The sequence below is a fragment of the Triturus cristatus genome, chromosome 11, assembly GCF_964204655.1.
Source record: "Triturus cristatus chromosome 11, aTriCri1.1, whole genome shotgun sequence".
In the NCBI taxonomy this organism is placed as follows: Eukaryota; Metazoa; Chordata; class Amphibia; order Caudata; family Salamandridae; genus Triturus; species Triturus cristatus.
Window position 1 is genome coordinate 622,520,017 of NC_140594.1, and position 19,304 is coordinate 622,539,320.

General features: G+C 45.7%; 1 protein-coding gene across 5 annotated transcripts in view; it reads left to right on the top strand.

Moving 5' to 3' along the window:
- The window catches only part of CHMP7 (charged multivesicular body protein 7), a 95,805-nt gene that overhangs the window by 41,621 nt on the left and 34,880 nt on the right, over positions 1-19,304 (top strand). For 3 of the 5 annotated variants that reach the window (XM_085634026.1, XM_085634028.1, XM_085634030.1), the window contains exons 5-10: positions 1,546-1,679; positions 12,151-12,199; positions 15,903-16,022; positions 17,257-17,355; positions 17,725-17,785; positions 19,111-19,296. In XM_085634026.1, the coding sequence (XP_085490152.1) occupies positions 1,546-1,679; positions 12,151-12,199; positions 15,903-16,022; positions 17,257-17,355; positions 17,725-17,785; positions 19,111-19,296 (649 nt within the window). The remainder of the gene's footprint in view (positions 1-1,545; positions 1,680-12,150; positions 12,200-15,902; positions 16,023-17,256; positions 17,356-17,724; positions 17,786-19,110; positions 19,297-19,304) is intronic. The other 2 variants (XM_085634027.1, XM_085634029.1) reach the window with 1 other exon arrangement.

The window sequence follows — 19,304 nt, forward strand, 5'->3', positions numbered from 1 at the left end:
GTGCCTCATGGGAACAGTCCAGCCCGAAATGCCAAGCCATGCCTTGCCTGGACCGGAAACAAGCTTCCTAGGACCGGTTTCTGGCATTTCAGCCGTCTTCAGCCAGGCTTGCTTGAATCCAGTGGCAAAGTGAGCAAGGGGCTCACGTCTGAGCATACCCTGCCAACTTATGGCGAACAAAGCGGTACAAAAGGGGGTGGTGATGGACGGAGCATCAGAACCAATCAAACACTCACACCCAGTCAACAGATCTGGGTCTGATCCATCACCGTTGTTTCTGCCTGTACTGGGGTGGCAGAGCGGGCTAAAGAACGGTGATGTTATACCCAGATCAGTTGACTGGGGGTGAGTGATTGCAATGTTCAACACTCCGTCCATCATTTCCTTTGGTTCTTCCTCTATGGCAACACACTGTTCTAAATAGTTCTGTGAAGAAATATCTTTTCATTTAAGAATTACTGGTTGTCCTTAAAGATTTACGAGGTCATTTAGGGTTTTGGGAAAGTGGGACATCAATTGAAGTCCTGCTCCACCATGCCTGCAGATTACCTGCATGTCTTGAGATGAGACAAAATCCATCAAATTCTGCCCTTCCCTCCCCCCCCATAATCTACCTACACTTGAAACTGTTTCTACTGACATCCGCTTACTGCACTGTGCACACTCATGTTACTCAACATTTCTGTGGACATGTCCACTACCTGCATTGTAAAAATAAATTGCACATGAAGCTGCCTTCAGAAATCAACTATGCTCAACAACACATCCTTTGTGAAGCAAGCACACTTGTTCTGAAATGTTGAAGTCCCCAGAGAGTAGCGGCTGAAGCACTTCAATCATAGCATCTTCTAAATATTCTTTGACTCGCTCTTCCCCAGAAAGAAAATGTGAGGGCCTGAGACTGCTGGTGAGAAATCCCCCCGCCTCATCTCGCTTGCATCAATATCCTTACAAGCATTGTTGTGAATGTGCTGTCATGTTACATCAATATAATGATGTGGAATCCTGATCAAGGATCATACTCACATTAGCATCCTATTGCTAACATGGGGTGTTGGGAATTCAACTTATTTAACAATAAGAGCTTGACGTGAAATGTTGAGTGAGTCACCCGTATGATTACATCAAGATTATCTAAACAGGAAAACTGATGCATAGGTGTCTAGTATAGGAATTAGACTCCCAGTGCTAGGCCATGTCCTGGGAATGGATTGTCTCATGGGCATGTTCAGTTTGGGGGTTTGTCCTTTGCCAAATCATATACTGTACTACGAGCATGCACACAGGTCCCTATGAGCTTAGGTCAGCCCGGTAGGTGGAGAAAATGCATGTTAGCCATGGAAGGTTGGTGTACGAGGTATTGGAGTGGTGCAGTTTTGCTTTCACTTTTATCCTGAAAGACCTTAATTTAGGACAAGAGTCTTAAGATTAGGGAGAACCTACCATGCCACTGGTGTGGACAGCATGGCGGTTGATGGGGAAAGTAATTATCCTGTGCTGTTAAAATGCATGTCAATTTGTTTGTATGCCTTCTCTCCCTCTTAGATTGTGAAGTTTGCCCGTGGTCTCAAAGAGAAAGTGTCTTCTGTGAGTGATGTGGACATGGGGATCTATCAACTGGTTCAGAGTGAAAAAATGCTTTCTCTCAAAGTGGAGTCACTTTCTGGGGAAGCTGACAGGTAAAACATATGCCTTTTATATTGTCACTGTTGTACGATATGTTCTAACATGGGATCCATGCCGAGGTCTCAGGTGGGTCTTTTAGCCTCAGCTCAAAGTTCCAGTCCACCACTGCACATTCCTGGTGTGGTTTGTATGTCACTACCATGTAGATAATTACAGGTGTCACTACAACGAATCACCTACATCGAAAGTCACTATATCAGAAGTACCAGTTGTAAGAAACTGGCTCTATATATACTGCACCAAAGTGAGGTACAGTGTGTATAGAGTCTAAGAGTCTCCAGAGGTTAAAGTTAGATAGAACCTTACTCTCTAAAGTGGTAGCTTGGTCGAGCAGTAAGGCGGTATCAGAGGACAGTGTAAAGCATTTAATGTACACACTCAATCAGCAAATGGTCTCACACACTCAAGAACTGAACTCTAGGCCAATTATTTTGTATAAAAAGATTTACTGTTTTATTTCTAGAACCAAGCAAGCCGGGTACAGGTAACCATATAAATACTTTGCAGTAGTAATTGACTTGTTTGAACACAGTTCAGAGTTGCAGTATAACTGGTACTGCTTTTGATTACAGGTTTAATAAAGCAGTTTGCAACACATTGCAGGTATAATACATTCAATTGAATGGGCTTTTTAAGTAAAATGCAGTTAATTACTTTTCAGATTACTTTTCTAACCACAGGACTGGATCCTAGATTCAGCCCTGGGACATTTCCTGAAAACAGGTGAGTAAATGCGTTTTGGTTAAAGGTATGATTTTTAAGGAATATTATTGTATTTCAAAAGTTGATACTTAGAAACTTTTTCACATAGAATCACCAATGTTATCCTATGGGAGGAAATTCACTTAGCAGGTAAGTTACTTTTGCGTTACTTTTGTAATCCAGTGCTGGACTCCTAGATTCAGCACTGGGACATCTACTTAAAACAGGTAAGTAATTACATTTTGGTAGTTTGTACGATTGTTAAAGAATATTTTTGTATTTCAAAAGTTGACACTTAGAAACCTTTTCACATAGAATTACCAATGTTAACCTGTGGGAGGAAATTCACTTAACAGGTAAGTTATGTTATCGTTACTTTTTCTTACTCGGTGCTGGATCCTGGATTCAGCACTGGGACATTTCCTGAAAACAGTTGAGAAAATGTGTTTTGGTTAATCAACTGATTTTTAAGGAATATTTGCAGTTTTCAAAAGTCAACACTTAGAAACTTTTTGAAAGAAAAAGTGTCTATGTTATCCTATGAGGAAAAATGAGTTATTGGTTTCAAGGTAAGTAATCGGTCTTTTGAGTTGGGGTTCTGGGGTTAGACTCCGGGGTCTCCCAGGGTCAGTGATGCACTGTTGTTGCACCTTCAGCAGCACTCGGGCGGCCGGGTGCAGAGTGTGGAGGCCCAATGTTATCCTATGGGGGATAGGGGGACTCCGGTTGGTGGCTGCTGGCAAGCAGGCCACAAGCTTGTGGGAGGGTTAAACTCAGGGCACGTTGGGGATCAAGTTGCACCAAAGGGACACCCTCAGCGGCGCTAGGGAAGCCGGGTGCAGGGTGCAGTTTTGAGGTCTGGTGCCCTGTTGAACTCAATGGAGATTCTCCGGGACAAAGAAACACTGCAGGCTCGGGGACAAAGATCCTCCAGGAGTGACCACCACTTCGAGGGCTAAGTTGGGATGTAGAGGGATGATCAGGCACCACTGGGTTGGGCACACAAGGCCGTGGGGCGTCGGGTGCAGGGGTGCCTTTAGACGTCAGATTTTCTTACCCGCTCTGGTCGCGGTAGGGGGGGGGGGGGGGTCTCCTGGATTGAGGCTGCAGGCATCGTCTGGAGGCTTGAGGCAGGTCAGGGGTCGCTGGATCTCGGGGTCATAATCGCCGGGGGGACCTCCTCGTGGTGTTTGTTCACTCAAACACAGGCCGGGCTCAGCGGGTGCAGAGTGTGCTGGAATCCCGGTTTCTGGCTGGCACCAGAAGCTGCAGTTCAAACACGTCCGGTGTTCACGGGAGAAACAGCTTGGAGAGTGAATGCAGGCAGGTCTTCCGGGGTTTTTGAGGTTGCTGGCCGCTGGACACGCCGGGATTTTGCAGGAGCAGGATAGACAGGCCTGTAGGGCTGGGGCCAAGTCAGTGGGCGTCGTCCTCTTGTTAGCTCTGCATGGCTTCTCGTCCTTCTTCTTCTTCTTCTTTTCTTGTGGTTGCTGGATCTGAGGAAGGAAGGTTCAGGGTGCCCCTAAACACTAAATTTAGGGACGTAACAGGTAGGTAAAGGGCAGGGACCAATGGGTCCCTTCCCTGGGGTGGGTAGACCCCCTATTCTGCCACTCTCCAGTGGGAGGGGGGCAGGAGCCTGTCCCTGGTTGGCTGGGTCCCCCATCTTCAAGATGGCGGGGACTCAAGGTTGTGCTTCACCTCACCTCCCCCACCTTAGGGGTGGAGTAGGCAGAGGTGGGCACACCTCTCTTCCTCACTTGTTTTTCCCACCAGTTCTCCTGCCCAAAGTGGGGGGTAGAACCAGTGGGTACCAGTTGCTGAAAGAAGCAAATGGTCTGGAGAGGCTCACAAAGGCGGCATGCCTTTGAAGCTTCTCCTTCGTGAACCCTGCCCATCCTGGGGGAGGAGGCTTGGCATCTCATCCCATGATGTTCATTGTTTCAGGCCCCAGAGAGCAGCAGGCTCTCGACCCAGGGGTCCAGAAACATGTCTGGTGGTAGCAGCCTGTGCAGCCACTCAGTCAGGTCACTGGTAGTTGGTCGTTTTTCAGGGGGCATCTCTAAGATGCCCTCTGTGGTGCCTTTTACATTAAATCCCACACTGGCATCAGTGTGGGCTTAATGTGCTGAGAAGTTTGATACCAAACTTCCCAGTCTTCAGTGCAGCCATTATGGTGATGTGGAGTTCGTAATGACAACCTCCTAGCACCATATACTCTTAATGGCAGCACTGCACTTACAGGGCCCAGGAATGGACCTGGGCACTGTAGGGGTACAGGGCTCATGCACCTGTACCCTCACCACTGGCATAGGGCACCCAGCTAGAGGGGGGACTGATGTATGCCAGGGCAGTGGTTTGTGGGCATGGCACACAGGGATGTGTGCCATGTCGTCTCTTTGTTTTGTTCTGCACCCAGACACTCAGCCTGCAAAGGCAGTGTGTATGTGCCAGGGTACAGGGCCTCTAAGGGTGGCACAATTGGTGCTGCAGCCCTTAGGAGCCTTCTCTGGTCACAGTGCCCTGGGTACATGGGGTACCATTTACCAGGGACCTACCTGTGGCCAGAGCTGTCAATTGAGTTTTGTTTTGGGTAAATAACACAGGCCCTGGGGTCCTGATAGGCAGGGCCCCAGAGTACATCAAGTCAAAGAGCATCAGTAGTCTGGCAACAAAAAAAAAGAGGGCGGTGGGGGGTTACTGCAACAGAAACCCACTTTCTCACACCAGTGGTATTTAATATATTTATGATGCCACTGTGTAGTTATAGTTAGGTCAGAGTTTCTATAGGAAGAGCGTTTTTTGCTAATAACTTTGGTTGGTTCCATTTGCCAAATCTTCACAACAACAAAAAACAAGTCCATTCCACCTCAGCTCCTTACTGGAAAGTTTCGGGTTGATCCTTTTTCCGGGAGACAAGAAAAAGGAGGGGGGGTCCCAAAACATACATTTCCCATGTTAAAATCAATAGGAAATGTTTGAGAAACGATACAGAAAAGAACTGAACTGAATTACTGAAAATCTGTCAAAAAAATTGACTTTTTCTCTGAAAGCCTGCTTTTCATTAATTGGTGCAAATCTGTTCAGATGTTTTCACATTTAAGGAGGTGCTTTGGGTGGTCATGTGAAGGTTAAAACGTTTGTGATATTGTGACTATTGATCCTGCGGGACAGCGTTAAAAAAAAAAAAAAAAAATGGGTCAAGCTGATTGGCCCAGTGAGCATTTTCTCCCTTGGGCCATTTTAGTACAGCAGTACCTAGGCTGGAACTGTGGTCCTGTAAGATTTGATTGGCTAGCCGGAGCTAGAAACCAAATGCTGCAGCCACCATTACAGGACTCCGAGCCCTAAAAACATTTTGTAAAAAGCCCATAAGGGAACAGGGTGGACACACCCTTGACCGCCAACAACATGTGGGGATAGTCCCAAAGGGACCACCTTACGTTAAAAAAAATATATATATATGTAATGATTCTGGCGGCGGGTATATCAATCACAAACGACTAGTACTGTCGTACCCATCGCGCACCCTGCAGTACAGCGGTAATGCAGTTCCTTTAAAAAAAGAAAAAAGTGTATATACCCTGCTCCACAACGGATACAACGGGTATAAAGTGTATAGAGTGTGCGAATACAGTATACCAGCACATACGTATATTCACCCAGTGTCTGAAATTATATCTTAACACATGATACCATAGCTGAGCCTGGTGTAAATTGGCATCTGGGAGCAGAACCATCAAAGGTCAACAAAGCATACAGCTTTCTGTGGTCACCAGACAAGAGGTGCCAATGAGCACAACTTGAAGGGCAACAGGGCATCGTACTGGGTACATGGGAGCAAGTGGTCGGGATGTGGGGGGCTGGGTGCAGCTACACGTTGGGCCCTTCGGCTGCACCGTAGGTGAAAGCAATCCTGTATTGGTGGGGGCAAGAGAAGGAGCCGACTACTTGAACCTTGCTTTGAAGGCGCTGCTGCTGCATCAGTCTCTATACTCTCATAACAACTCACAGTTTCCCATAACATTCTTACATTCTGTAAACACGCCTGATAGACTCACACTTCCAGTGCATTTTGATCACACCATCACCCTCTAAGCACATCCCATGCACTCTGATCATACTCGCTCATCCATTCACATCACACTGCATACATTGTCATCATACTCTGTACACTCATTATTCCTCACACTTCCTCATCACACCACAGAAACACTCATTACACACTATATACTGACACCCCATGCATTTGATCACACAACACACTCTTTCGCCACACATGCTCACCCTTTTAACTTCCCATACCCCATTATACACCTCACACTTTCATAGCACCCCACAGTCTCTTCATACTCAAACATTCCAACACATCCATATTCTCTTTTCACACCCGCAAGCAGAAATACTAAATCACATGCACACATCGCACTTTTTCATGAAACCTGATATCTCCCAAAGTTCCCAATGCACCACTATAACAAATGCATTGTGCTGCCACCTCACTGCCAGTTGTAAATAACATTTACCCACTTATCCCAGCAGCACACTACACTAGTAAGAAGTACGGAGTAACATTCTATCCAGGACACATTTCACGAAATACCCACAATAAGGATGTGGTCAGTCAAGACCACCAATGAATCCAAAGACACCCATCTGCGCGCCATATTTCACAACCTTCTCAGTTGCATAAGTTCACTTCCTTCATCTGTCCTTTCTCACAAATGATGGCAGAAGATTGAAGTACTAGACCCACATGGTCTGTCCACTGTGCTAATCTACGACCAAAGAGAACAGGCTCAGGAAGGCAGCACAAAGCAAGTATCATGAGATTGCACAGTCATTTAGAAAAATACACAAAGGGGACCAACAGACTACACACTTAACCTATAGAGACAAAACACTTTCAGGATCGGGCAGCACAGTTAAACTAGGGGTGTGTGCACATGCAATGAGTGGTTGAGGCTGAAGAATGCGAAACTGGATCTCCCCACAAGAGTAACTACCTAATTGGACAACTCCTCATTAAGGTTTCAAATAGCGCGATGGGCAGCAGAAAATGGTGATTGATGCACTGTGTACAAACAGCATTCATAAAAAAAATGAGGGTGCAGTGGTGTAAAAAGGCTATACCTGTGCGCATGAGCATGTATTGGGCATAAGTTGCTATACCCACACTTATGGGACCAGAATGAACACGGAAGGTGGCCTTGGGCACTTCCGAATGTACCTATGCAATTATGGTTGCACAGGGTATTTGTGCCTATGGATGTACAAATTAAAGCCTTTACTTGCAATTATGAGGCTGCCCTTGGCAGAACAAGCAACATCTGGACATATTATTATGCTTTTATGAGGTGACAGCATATGAGGCAATATCTTCCCTTTTTCGCTGCACTAGGAATGCTGTAAATCAATACATATGGGAATGCCATAGATCTCTGAAACTATAGCTTAATATACGAGACAATACCTGATTACAGGAGGTTGCAGTGGGCATGTTCGAATGTTTCTGTGCATACGAACTTGGAATTGGCACATGAGGCTATATCTGCACGAGAGTCTGACCGGTGCATGGCTGCAAATCATGACCTTTATAAACTACTACTGTATCCATGATATTTGCAGAAGATAGTGAGCATTGCTACAGGCCATACTATGAACAGAACATGAACAAAACTTCTGATCTCTCTTTCCCTTTATAAGCAGCTGATGCTGCGTCCATGCGCAGCGGGCACCCTGCTGGCACACCTAATGCAAGCCCGTCTGCACCAGTCCACGTCCCGAGCAAGGCCAGTGCCAGCCATGCTGCCGGTTTGCAGGACGACTCCACTCGGCGTCTAGCATAATCTATAGAGGAGCTGGTAAATGTTAAACTCTCCACCCCTTCCTCTTCATACAAGCTTCACACTTGTGACACTGAGGCCCACTGCCCTCTCCTTTTTAAATGCGCCGCCTTCAGCTATGTCCTTCCTAATTAGGGGAGTTCACCCTATCCGACTGCATTCCCTCTTCACTGGCCAGTGAACCCCCCGCCACCTTCAGGGCTACCCTGCACTGTCTCAGCAGGTCTGCTTAATTGCAGGTCGCTTCCGAAACATGTGTTTGATATGTGCTGTCTACTCGCGATGAAAAAGCTTGACCTACTGTTTTTAATTGAGACTTGGCTTTCGGAAACCTCTCTTCCTGATATCGGTTTAGCTATCCCACAGGGTTTCTCTATTGAATTTTGCAACAGAATGGATCAGACGGGTGGGGGAATTGCAGTCGTCTGCACTGCCTCTAAACTGTCTGACTGCGATCCTATAGAAGGGCTCACCTTACACATCTCACTTAACCCTTAGTCTTAATCTACAGACCCCCGGTCAGCTCCAGCGAGTCCTTGGCTTGGCTTTCAGATCTTGTGGGTCAACTCTCTATACTGCATTCGACCTTCCTGGTCTTGGGAGACTTCAGCATACACTTAGACAACCCAAATTGTCCTAGTGCATTGCAATTGGTTGACACCCTTGAGGGTTTCAGCTTAGTACAACACATACATGGTCCCACGCACATGGCGGGTCATACTCTGGACTTGATTTTCTCTCATATCTGGCTATCTATGGAAGTACCATGATCTGATCACTTCCTTCTCCCCATCACGATTGTCATGAATCAGTTCCTAGAGATGGTGACCCACAGTAATAGAGTGGCAGATCGTGGCGGCAAATGCCCCAGGCATGGCTAGGCGAAGCCTTCTTGACGACCCCGCTAATGTTAACAGGTCCTGTCAACAATGATCTGGAGCTGATGGACAATTGGCTCTTGGGTGTCCTACATCTTGTTGCCCCAATGAAATCTATGTCCCAGCGTTGTTCAAGACCTTTCGCCCGTGGTTTACGGAAGCCATACGGTAAGAGACGGCCCACAGTAAGCGGCTACAGCGCGTGTGGCGTTCTGCCTATGACAAGGACGCTTAATCAGCATACAAAAAGGTGCTGGCGAGTATTCACAAATCCGCCCGGGGTGCCCAGAAGGAGTTCCCTGCATCTTCCATCGATGCTGCCGCTACAAACTAAGAGCTCTTTTCAGCATTGTTAACTACTTCCTGTCCCCAAGGGTGTTACAAAACTCTCTTACACCCTCGATACATCTGTGTGAGGAGCTTCCGGATATCTTTGCGAACAAAATTAAAGTAATCTGCTACCAGTTTCCTAACCAGGACTTAGCAGTAGACAGTTAGAAGGTACTACCTACTGGCACGGTATTGGAGATTTTGAGCCTATCTCTCCTAAGGACTCGGTGATGCTCTTGGTTAACTGCAAGTCTGGCTCGCCGAAGGACTGCTGCCCACCTGACATTCTGTATGTTATGGTCAGAAACTGAATGCAGGTGAATTGACCGAAATTGATGCATGTGTTAATAAGCCATTTTGCTCTGTGAATGAGCTACTTCTTTCAGTAGGTATCACCAGGAATCTGACTTTTGCCATTGATAAGTAATTCCCCAGAATACAAGCTACCATTTTTGAGAATAAGTTTGAAAAAGTATTTTTGATATTGCGAGGAAAAATTCCCCGTTTAAGTGAATTAGCAATAATTGTCATGATTCTGGCAGTCTGACGGATAGTAGGGTGTCTTTGAAAATTCCCAGGGGCAAGACTAATGAAGAACTCCCAATTTAATGAAAGGCTTTTCAAATTTTTTGCATACTTTCGCTTAAAGCACAGAGGCGGCACGGAAAGAGGTATGATGGTATGACTCTTAAGTACTTGTTTCCTAACAATGCATCCAATTGCTAGGCGTTATTTAATATCGGTTAACAAGTCACATAGCTGTTGTGATAGGATGACATTGGATGTCGCAGATGGGTTCCAGGCCTCAGAGGTGATCTTGAGTAGGTCCTTGGTTGGACCTTTGGCTTTGGATATGAGAGTAGGATTAAACAAACTTTACATTTCTAATTAAGAACTTTTCTATCCTTGGGTTTTTGAGAAAACATAGTTTGTCAGTCTGTTAAGTTCCTATCTTCCAAACCTCTCAAGTGACTTTTGTTTATGGTCAAACTTACATTACTATACTTTTGTTTCACTTGTGACCACCTACTAAAAGTTCATCCAGCCAAACTAAAGCTTCGTAATAGGAGATCCGAGTTGGACCAGCATTTCGTGATTATGGGAGACTTTTTCCTTCTAAACGGTGAGAGCTAATATCCCTTTAGCACTAGCAATAAACTGCTTATAGCCCGAAACTAAGACAGGACTAGGTCAACACCATTAACCGTTCACTAAACAAATGCCAAAACTATGGGCTTGGTCAGTGCTTTATTGAAAGGATGTAGTCGTGCAAGAGTTGTAATCTCATCTCCCAGTGAAAACTTTGTTGCCTACTATTTTTTGTCATTGAGGTGAAAGCCAGAGAAAGAGTAGATAGTTATGATGCATATAATGGGAGTTCTCCAACCTGATTACATATTCCTTTTACTAAAATAAAAGTTCATGTGTTTGTGAAAATGTACATTTGTCACAGCAGATACACACTTTCTTGGGGTCTCTTTGATATGCTTTGGATAGTTGGCAAAATGAGGCTCGTATTGGCCTTGTCAACTATTGTACATTGAATTGTGGGCTCACAAGCATTCGCAATGTATTTGTGAGTACTGCAAATCTCATGTTTTCTGGTTACTTGCTGAATGTAACTAATCATTCTGCGCTCATTCGAATTATATACGAAACCAGACATCATATAAACATTTTCCCCTCAAATGTCCGGATCCTTTTTTAAAGCACACACATGGTTCCCGTGGGTTCTACGGGCATTCTGAAATTTGGTGAAATGTGATTTGAACAAATGGCAGTTTTAACTTTTTTATGGATTGTAATGAAGATTCTTTTTTAAGAAAAATAAAAATGTTTGCATCCAAGAAACACGTTCTAAGCAGTTATATACTTGAGCATGTTGACCGAATTTCATGTGCAAACACCTGTGAGATATATAATATCAAGGCCGTTTTTTCCGCGTCATGACATCAATGAGAGTGAAATAAATAAGACTAATCACACAAGAAACGAGGAGTTTGTGCATTCCTTATCGCCCTGCTGTATTTTGCTCTTTACACACTTGTTCAAGTAGTTTCTATCCATGGCTCCCCTTGTCTAGAGCTCATTTTGTATCTTCAGGAAGTGCATAGACAGGGTGCCGCAGATGCTAGGACCACGAGGGTGTGAAGAGGAAGAGTGGGGAAGAGGGGCTGAGGTTTGGGCTGAGGTTTGGGCTGAGCACCAACAATGGAGGGGCTTGGGCCAGTCAGTGAGGTGTTGGCCCAGCGTGGTAAAGGTGCGGCAGTGGGGCTATGTATTCCTGGCTTAGAGCGGAATTGACTGTGGATTACGAAATTGTGTGTTGTTGCAGGCACTAAGCCTGAAAAAACATGAATTGTGAGACACGGAGGTATGGATACTAGCAATGGCGTAGAGTACACTGGCATTTGGAGGTTACAAAGTGATGCTTGTAATATAGGCCCATATCGCGCTCTCTTCTTCCTTGTTCTTGTAACAAATATCTCTATTTCTCGTGACCATGTCTCAGATCTCTTTGCTTCCACACCTTTCTGATCTTGCCCTGGCTCATTGACATATTCCTGATCAAGCTGGTGCTTTTGCTCACTTCCAATTCCATTTCAAACATTGATTTGCCTCGGATGTGTTGTAACAGGAATTAGCTCAGTGTGACCTGCTGTATGAATCTGCAGTAGACAAACGCCTCACCCTTCTTTTTATTGCAGGCTTAGAGGTGAAGCCAAAAGTGCCCTCAAAGCTGGGAAGAAACCACTTGTAAGTATCCAGTTAAATTTCCTGTCCTCTGATGCTATGGTGTCTACCTCCTCCACCCCCCACTTTTTAGGTCCAGACCTCACCCAAATCTGCTTACCACCACATCCTGTGTATTTACCACATGCCATGTCTGTCTACAACTCCCTATTTGAGTATTTCTCACTTCATGGCCCTTTAACCCATAACTGATATTTATTTATTGATCTTTAATTTTCTATTCACTTCTTCTCAACTATATCAGAAGCAGTACAAATGAAGCACATTTATTTAGTCATTCTGAAGTATGGTGGAAACAAGTAGTTAAATATGATCAAAACAAATCAATACACTAGGTGATGCATTCGCACACATTATCGTTTGTGTGCAGTAAAATCGTTTTTCCGTACAAATGTAATGGTCATTTCAATTAAAAATGTTTTGTCTGTAATGGCAGTGCACTACCACACCATGCATACTCCACACTGCACCACTCCATTCACTTTCACTCTGAGCCACTCCATTCTACAACACCCCACTCTACGACACTCCACTCTACCCCACACACAACACTCCACTCTACGCCCCTCCACTCTGCACCACTTACTCCCCTCCAGTCTACCCCACGCCACTTCAGTCTATCTCATTCCACTCTGCCCAATCTGCCCCCACTCCACTTCGCTACTATCTCCACCAATATACTCCCCTCCCATCTACCCCACCCCAAATTACCCACTCCACCACAATCTACCCCACTTCAGTCTACCCCACTCTAACCCAATCTACCCCACTCTACTCCAGCCTAACCCAATCCACTCCACTAAAATCCAATCTACCCTACTCCACCACAGTCTACCCCACTCCACCCTACCGCAGTCTACCCTACCCCACCCCACTCAACTCTCCACTCAATCTAACCCAGTCAACCCCACTCTACCCAATTCCAACCCAATCTACCACACGCTCCTCAGATCTACCCAACTGTGCTCCAATCTATTCCAGTCTACCTCACTCCAATCTACTCAATCCCCCCTCTCCAATGTACCCAAATCCTACCCACTCCACTCTACCTCACTACAATCCAGTATACCCCACTCCACCCCAATCTACCCCAGCCCAATTTACCCTACTCATTCTAATTTACCCAACTCCACTCAAAACGTCACTGCGATCTATACAACTCCTCTCCACTCTAATCTATCCGCACTCCACTCCAATCTACCCCACTCCGCCAAAATCAATCCCACTCCTATTTTCTATACTCCACTTTAATCTACCACAAGCCACTCTATCCAAATCTACCCCACCTCAATCTGCTACACTCGACTCAAATCTACTCCACTCCAATCTTACCCAGTGTCCCCATCCACCAAACTCCACAATCTACCCCTCACCAATCTACCCCCTCCAGCCCAACCCAACCCAATCTACTCCACTACAACCTACTCCAGTCTAACCCCATTCCACCCCACCCAACCCCACAGCAGTATACCCCACCCTACCTCAAATCCACTCCACTCCAGTCTACCCCACCACACTCATCCCTCTTCAACCTACCCCACTCCAGTCTCCACCACTCCAATCTACCCAATCTATTCCAGTATACCCTACTCTAATCCACCCAATCTCCTCCACTCTACCTTAATCACCCAATGCGTCTACTCCAATCTACCACACTCCACTCTTTCCCAATCTGCCACTCAACTCCAGTCTACCCAACCCCCCCTCCAATCTACCCCACTCCAATCCACACAATCTACCCCACTCCACCCCAATCTGCAACACTCCATTGCACTACACAATCTACCTCACTCCACTCCATCTACCTACCACTTGCCACCCGAATCTACCCCACTCCACCCCATTCCATCCCACTCCAATATACCCTACCCCACCCCAAACGACCCTACTCCAATCTACCCCACTCCAATCCACCCAATCTACCCCACTAAAGTCTACCCCACCCTAACCCAGTCTACCCCACCGCATCCTCCACACCTCTATCCAACTCCACTCTACCCCACTCTACTCCATGCCTATCTATCTCACTCCAATCTACCCCACTCCAATATAACCTACCATAATCCACCCTTATTTATCCCACTTCAGTCTACTCCTCTCCACTCCTGTCTACCCCACTCCAACCTACGCCACTCCAGTTTATCCCACACTAATCTACCCGAATCCACTGCACTCCACTCCACCCCAATCTATCCCACTCCACCCAAATCTACCCCACTACTATCTACTCAGTCTACCCGAATGTACTCCACTCCAACCTACCCCACCCTAATCTACTTCACTCCAATCTAACCCACACCACTCCAGTTTACCCCAGTCTACCCTACTCCAAACTACCCTACTCCATTCCATTCTACCCTACTATAATCCACCCAGTGCCAATCCACCCCACTCCAATTGGCCCCTCTCCACTCTAATCTCCCCAACTCCACTCCAGTCCACTCCACTCTTCTCCAATCTACCCCACTCCACTCGACCTCAATATATCCCACTCCACTCTACCTCAGCCTACCCCACTCCTATTTACCTCACTCCTGCTACCCTTCTCTAATCTACCCCAATCTACTCCACTCTACCCCACTCCACCCCAATCTATGCAACTCAATCTATCCCACTTCTATCTACCCCAATCCACCCCACTCCATTCTACCCTACTCTACCCCACTCCACGCCAATTTACCCCAGTCTACTCCATTCCACTGTAGTCCATTCTACTCCACTCCAATCTACCCCACCCCACGCCACGCCACTAACTTTTACCCAGGCTGAACAGCATCCACACTGGTGCACATAATGGCTAAAACACATTGCCAAAGCTAATAGCTCTCGCAAAGGTGAAAACAGTTGGCTTTGCCAGTGCCTGTCCTGTTTGCCCATCTACCTTTGCTTATTTGCCCTCTCCCTTCTCCTGTTTGTCTCTCCACCTTTGCTTGTTTGCCCTCTCTCCTGCTTGACCTCCCCGTTTGCCCCACTCCCTCTGCCTGTTTGCCCTTCGTCCTCTTTCTGCTTGCCCAACTCTTTGTCTATTTGGCCTATTCCCTTTGCCTGTTTTCCTGACTGCCTTTGTTCGCTCCTCTTCCTTCGTTAGCCCTGAACAATCTCTGTCGGTCATCTGTCCCCTCTCCTGTAGGGCCCACGTGCCCTTGTCATCCGCCCTCTTGTCCATCTGTTCCCCTCCCTCCCTGCCCTTGTGTGCTGGCCCCCTCTGTCCTTGTCTGCTCATCTCCACTGCCCTTGCCTGCCTGTCCTCTCTGTATTTGTTTGGCCGGCCACACCGCACTTGTCAGGCTGTCCCTTCATCTGCCCATCTCCACTGCCCTTGTCTGCCTTTGCCTGTCTGGCTGCCTCCTCCCTATGTCTGCCCATCTCCTCACTGTTCATCTGCCTGTCTCCTCTCCCCTCATCTATCCCCCTCTTCTCCCCTTGTCCGCCTGCCTTTTCTGTTCTTGTCTGTCTGAATCCTCTATCCTCGTCTGTCTGCCTCTTCTACCCTGGTTCTCCTCCTTTCAGCTTGTTTGTCTGCCTCTCTTGATCTTTCTGCCTTCATTCCCCTCGTATCTGCCTCTTCACTCGCCTCCCTTCTGTCTCCTCTCCTCTCCTCTTGTCTGTAAGCATCCCTCTCTCCCTGCCTGGTTACACTTTACCTTCCTTTGTTTTTAGTATCGGAGTGTACATTTATTGCTTTTTGGCTTTGTTTTTAACCCAGGCAATGCGGTGCCTGAAGTCTAAGAAAAGAACAGACCGGCGGATTTCAGAGCTGCACTCTAAGCTGGACACTGTGCAAGGGATCCTGGACCGGATCTACGCGTCCCAGACTGACCGTATGGTGGGTCTTCCCTCCTACACACCATGTCTCCTACCATGTTTTCCGCTCAGAAAGCTAGCACCTCTGTCTTTCATTATGGACATACTTTGAATGTTTGCTCACTCCCTTGACCCCAGCATTGGATCTACTTTTTGTCTGCAGCTAAACTCAGTCAGTGGCATGTTGTTCTGTTTAATCGTTTGTTTGTGGCTCAATCGGTCTCCATCACAGTTTTTGGGCAGCATTAGTGAGGTTATGTTATTTTATTCACATATGGATACCACTAACCACCTTTTTTATGGAATCATAGCACAATCTTAGTATGGGCGTCTTTCGTGTGGATCTATCAATTGAACTAAAGAAACCATTGTTTGTGTCTGTTGATTTGTGGTGTTTAGTAGCTTGTGGTAAGTAGAGATTTTGTTAAATTTCAAAATGTTGTTTGTGAGTTAGTGTTAACTAAATGATTTTAATGTTGAAAGATATTTGTGATTTGTTTGTGTGTAGGTGAGTATGCTGAAGGACTTCCAGTTTTTCTTTTAATTTGTGAGGGGCAGGATGAATCTGTGTTCATTTCTGAACCACAGTGTAGTGTTTTTTTATATTTATGTATCATAATCCAGGTCAGTGTATTACAATGCAATGTTTCACCGTGAGGATGTGTTCTATTTTTGCTAATCTTGTCTGTGTGTTTCTAGGGTGCATGGTGGTGTGATGCCTGGCAGTGCTGTTGATTTGACTGCAGAATGCTGATTATGCCTATGGTGCTGTGGTGTGCACATTATGATGAGAGAGTTTTCTAGCATGTGCTATTGTGTCAGGGTATGACCATTTGTTGGTAAGATTGGAGCAGTGGTATCATGGTATGCGAGGTGTATTGTGTGTTGTAAAGTGCTGCTGTTCTCTGACCAGTATGTATCGCAGCCCTTGGTTTAATCTCCTTGATGGGATGCCATCAAAGTTTTCAAAGTAGCAATATAGCTGAGGTTAGGTATACCTGGCCTAGATCCTTGTGCGTCACAAATTTGGTTCATTTTCAAGTTTTCTTTGCTTTGAGTTTGCCATGAGTTTTTCATTTTGCTTGTTCTCAATTTGGTTGTCCTTCAATGAACTGTCGATTACTTTTTCTTTTTGCTCATCGATTTGCCATTTTGGACCTTGAGAAGATTGTTTAAGAGAAGGAGGAAGGGGTTCCTAAAGTCTTCTCAGTAGGATAATCTAGCACTTTTTGATGGTGTTTTCTTCTTGTCTGCAGGTGATCGACGCGTATCAGGCCGGGGTTGGAGCTCTAAAGCTAGCCATGAAGGATATCACACCGGAGAAGGCAGAGAGCCTAGTGGATCAGATCCAGGAGGTAAGAGATAGTGATGACTAGAGCTAAGAGAGCTGGTGCAACAGATCGAGCAGGTAAAAGATTTAAGAAATATTGAATCTGATTCAGGGGGCAAATATAGTTTATCATAGCCAGCAGGTAATGTGTATGCCATCAGACCCGTGGATTTAATTTGGCCAGATCCAGGTGTGGACAGTGACGTACTGTGATGCGAAAGTGATGCTGTGGATCCTACTGGGGAAGGTCACTTGATCAAACCGTGTCTAAGGTCTGAGTGACTGGCTATCATTGCCCACAGTTTTGCAAGGGGGCATTGACCCTGGAGCTTAGCGAGGGTGTGTACACCAACACGTCTGACCTTTTGTTTTGCTTCTCTTCTTTCTCCTCCAGTTCTGTGACACTCAGGATGAAATCAATCAGACCCTGGCTGGTGTGACACAAGACAACTTGGGTAAGTTCCTATGTTTAGGTCAATAAAACGTGCTCTGGCGTTGCTTATCACTCAGGGTGGTGAAAGGCAGACGTTTTAAAATAGATTTTACATCCGGCACCTGTTAACCTAATAATCTTGATTCAAAACTGTTTGGGGCCATTGTCTATGCCTAAATCTGGTTCTCTGCTGAAAACAATGCTTTATCTATAACTTGATTTTTCTCTTGCCCATGTGGTCTTTGTTCCTCAGGGTAGCATGATAGTCAGAGGTGTAGGTGGCGCCTTTTGAGGTGCAGTGCCTATCATTTTTACTGCACAGGTCTCATCTGCGGAGGTGCAGCCAGGCCTTTATCTGGTAGTGCTGAAAAATGCCTGCACCCATTGTGCATATGTGTTCATTTTTAATGACTTAAATTCTCTACCTGCTTGAAGAATATTATCAGGAAAATTTACTGGTTACTGATAGGTATAGAGACAACCAGTTTCCTGTGAGTCACCCAGTGTAGATCTGCAACTTGCCTCAATTTAACTATATCAAGAAGGCAAAGAGCCTTCCTGGTATATGTGCTCAGGCTTATGTGATGATGTACCTCAGTGGCTTAGGATACGCAGCTCGCTGTCAACCTTTATGAACACACTGAAAAAGTTCCTTTTTGAACAATTTTATTGACACATTTGTTTGAATTTACTTAATTCTAGTCCCTTTTGTACATCTTACTATGATCTATTGTACACGCATCTGTCACACCTCAAAGTCTGGTGCTCATTTAAAAAACGTTTTTGAACTTATAGTACATCAAACTGGAAGGCTTCCCACACCCTCCCATCTTTACTTAATGTTTCCCTCCTATTTTGTACTAAAATCTGTTATTCTTCAAAGTCTTGTTTGCGTTTTAATTCAATGTTTAATTGAATTAAATATAATTGGGTATCATTCCATACCTCCCACCCTATTCATTCCTGCTCTGTGATAGCTGTTCAAACTTCAGTTCATCCCCAAACTCCTTAAATCTTGCTCTCTCTAGGAGGGGACTTACCTGACTTGGTTGTCTTCCCCTCATTTACATCTTTCCATATTCACTTACCCATGGTCATTCTTTTAGTTGAACAGAGTTTCCTTAGTGTGTGTATATACCCTGATCTTCCCTCTTCCAAAAAGTTCACACTTAGCAAGGTCTCTTCCTAACTTGAACATGTTCCTTGATTTTGTCATGTTCAATCTTTGAGCTTCCCTGACATGTTCCTCAGACTTTTCCCTCTTTACCCTTTGTCTTGCACTGTGAGTTTCTCAGGCTTTTAAATGGGGGGAACATCGTCATTGATTGCTGTTTACTCATTTTCCAGACTTTGACAGCGAGGACCTGGAGAGGGAGCTGGACCTCCTACTACAAGATACCACTAGCGGAGCTCTGGACTTGCCAGAGGTTCCACAGAAGCCTATGCCAACCTCAATCAATCCACGCCCTACCATCGGTCAAACAGAAGGTGAGCTGGAGCTGGAACAGGAACTGGCAAGACTTTCACTGGGGGGTAAGTTA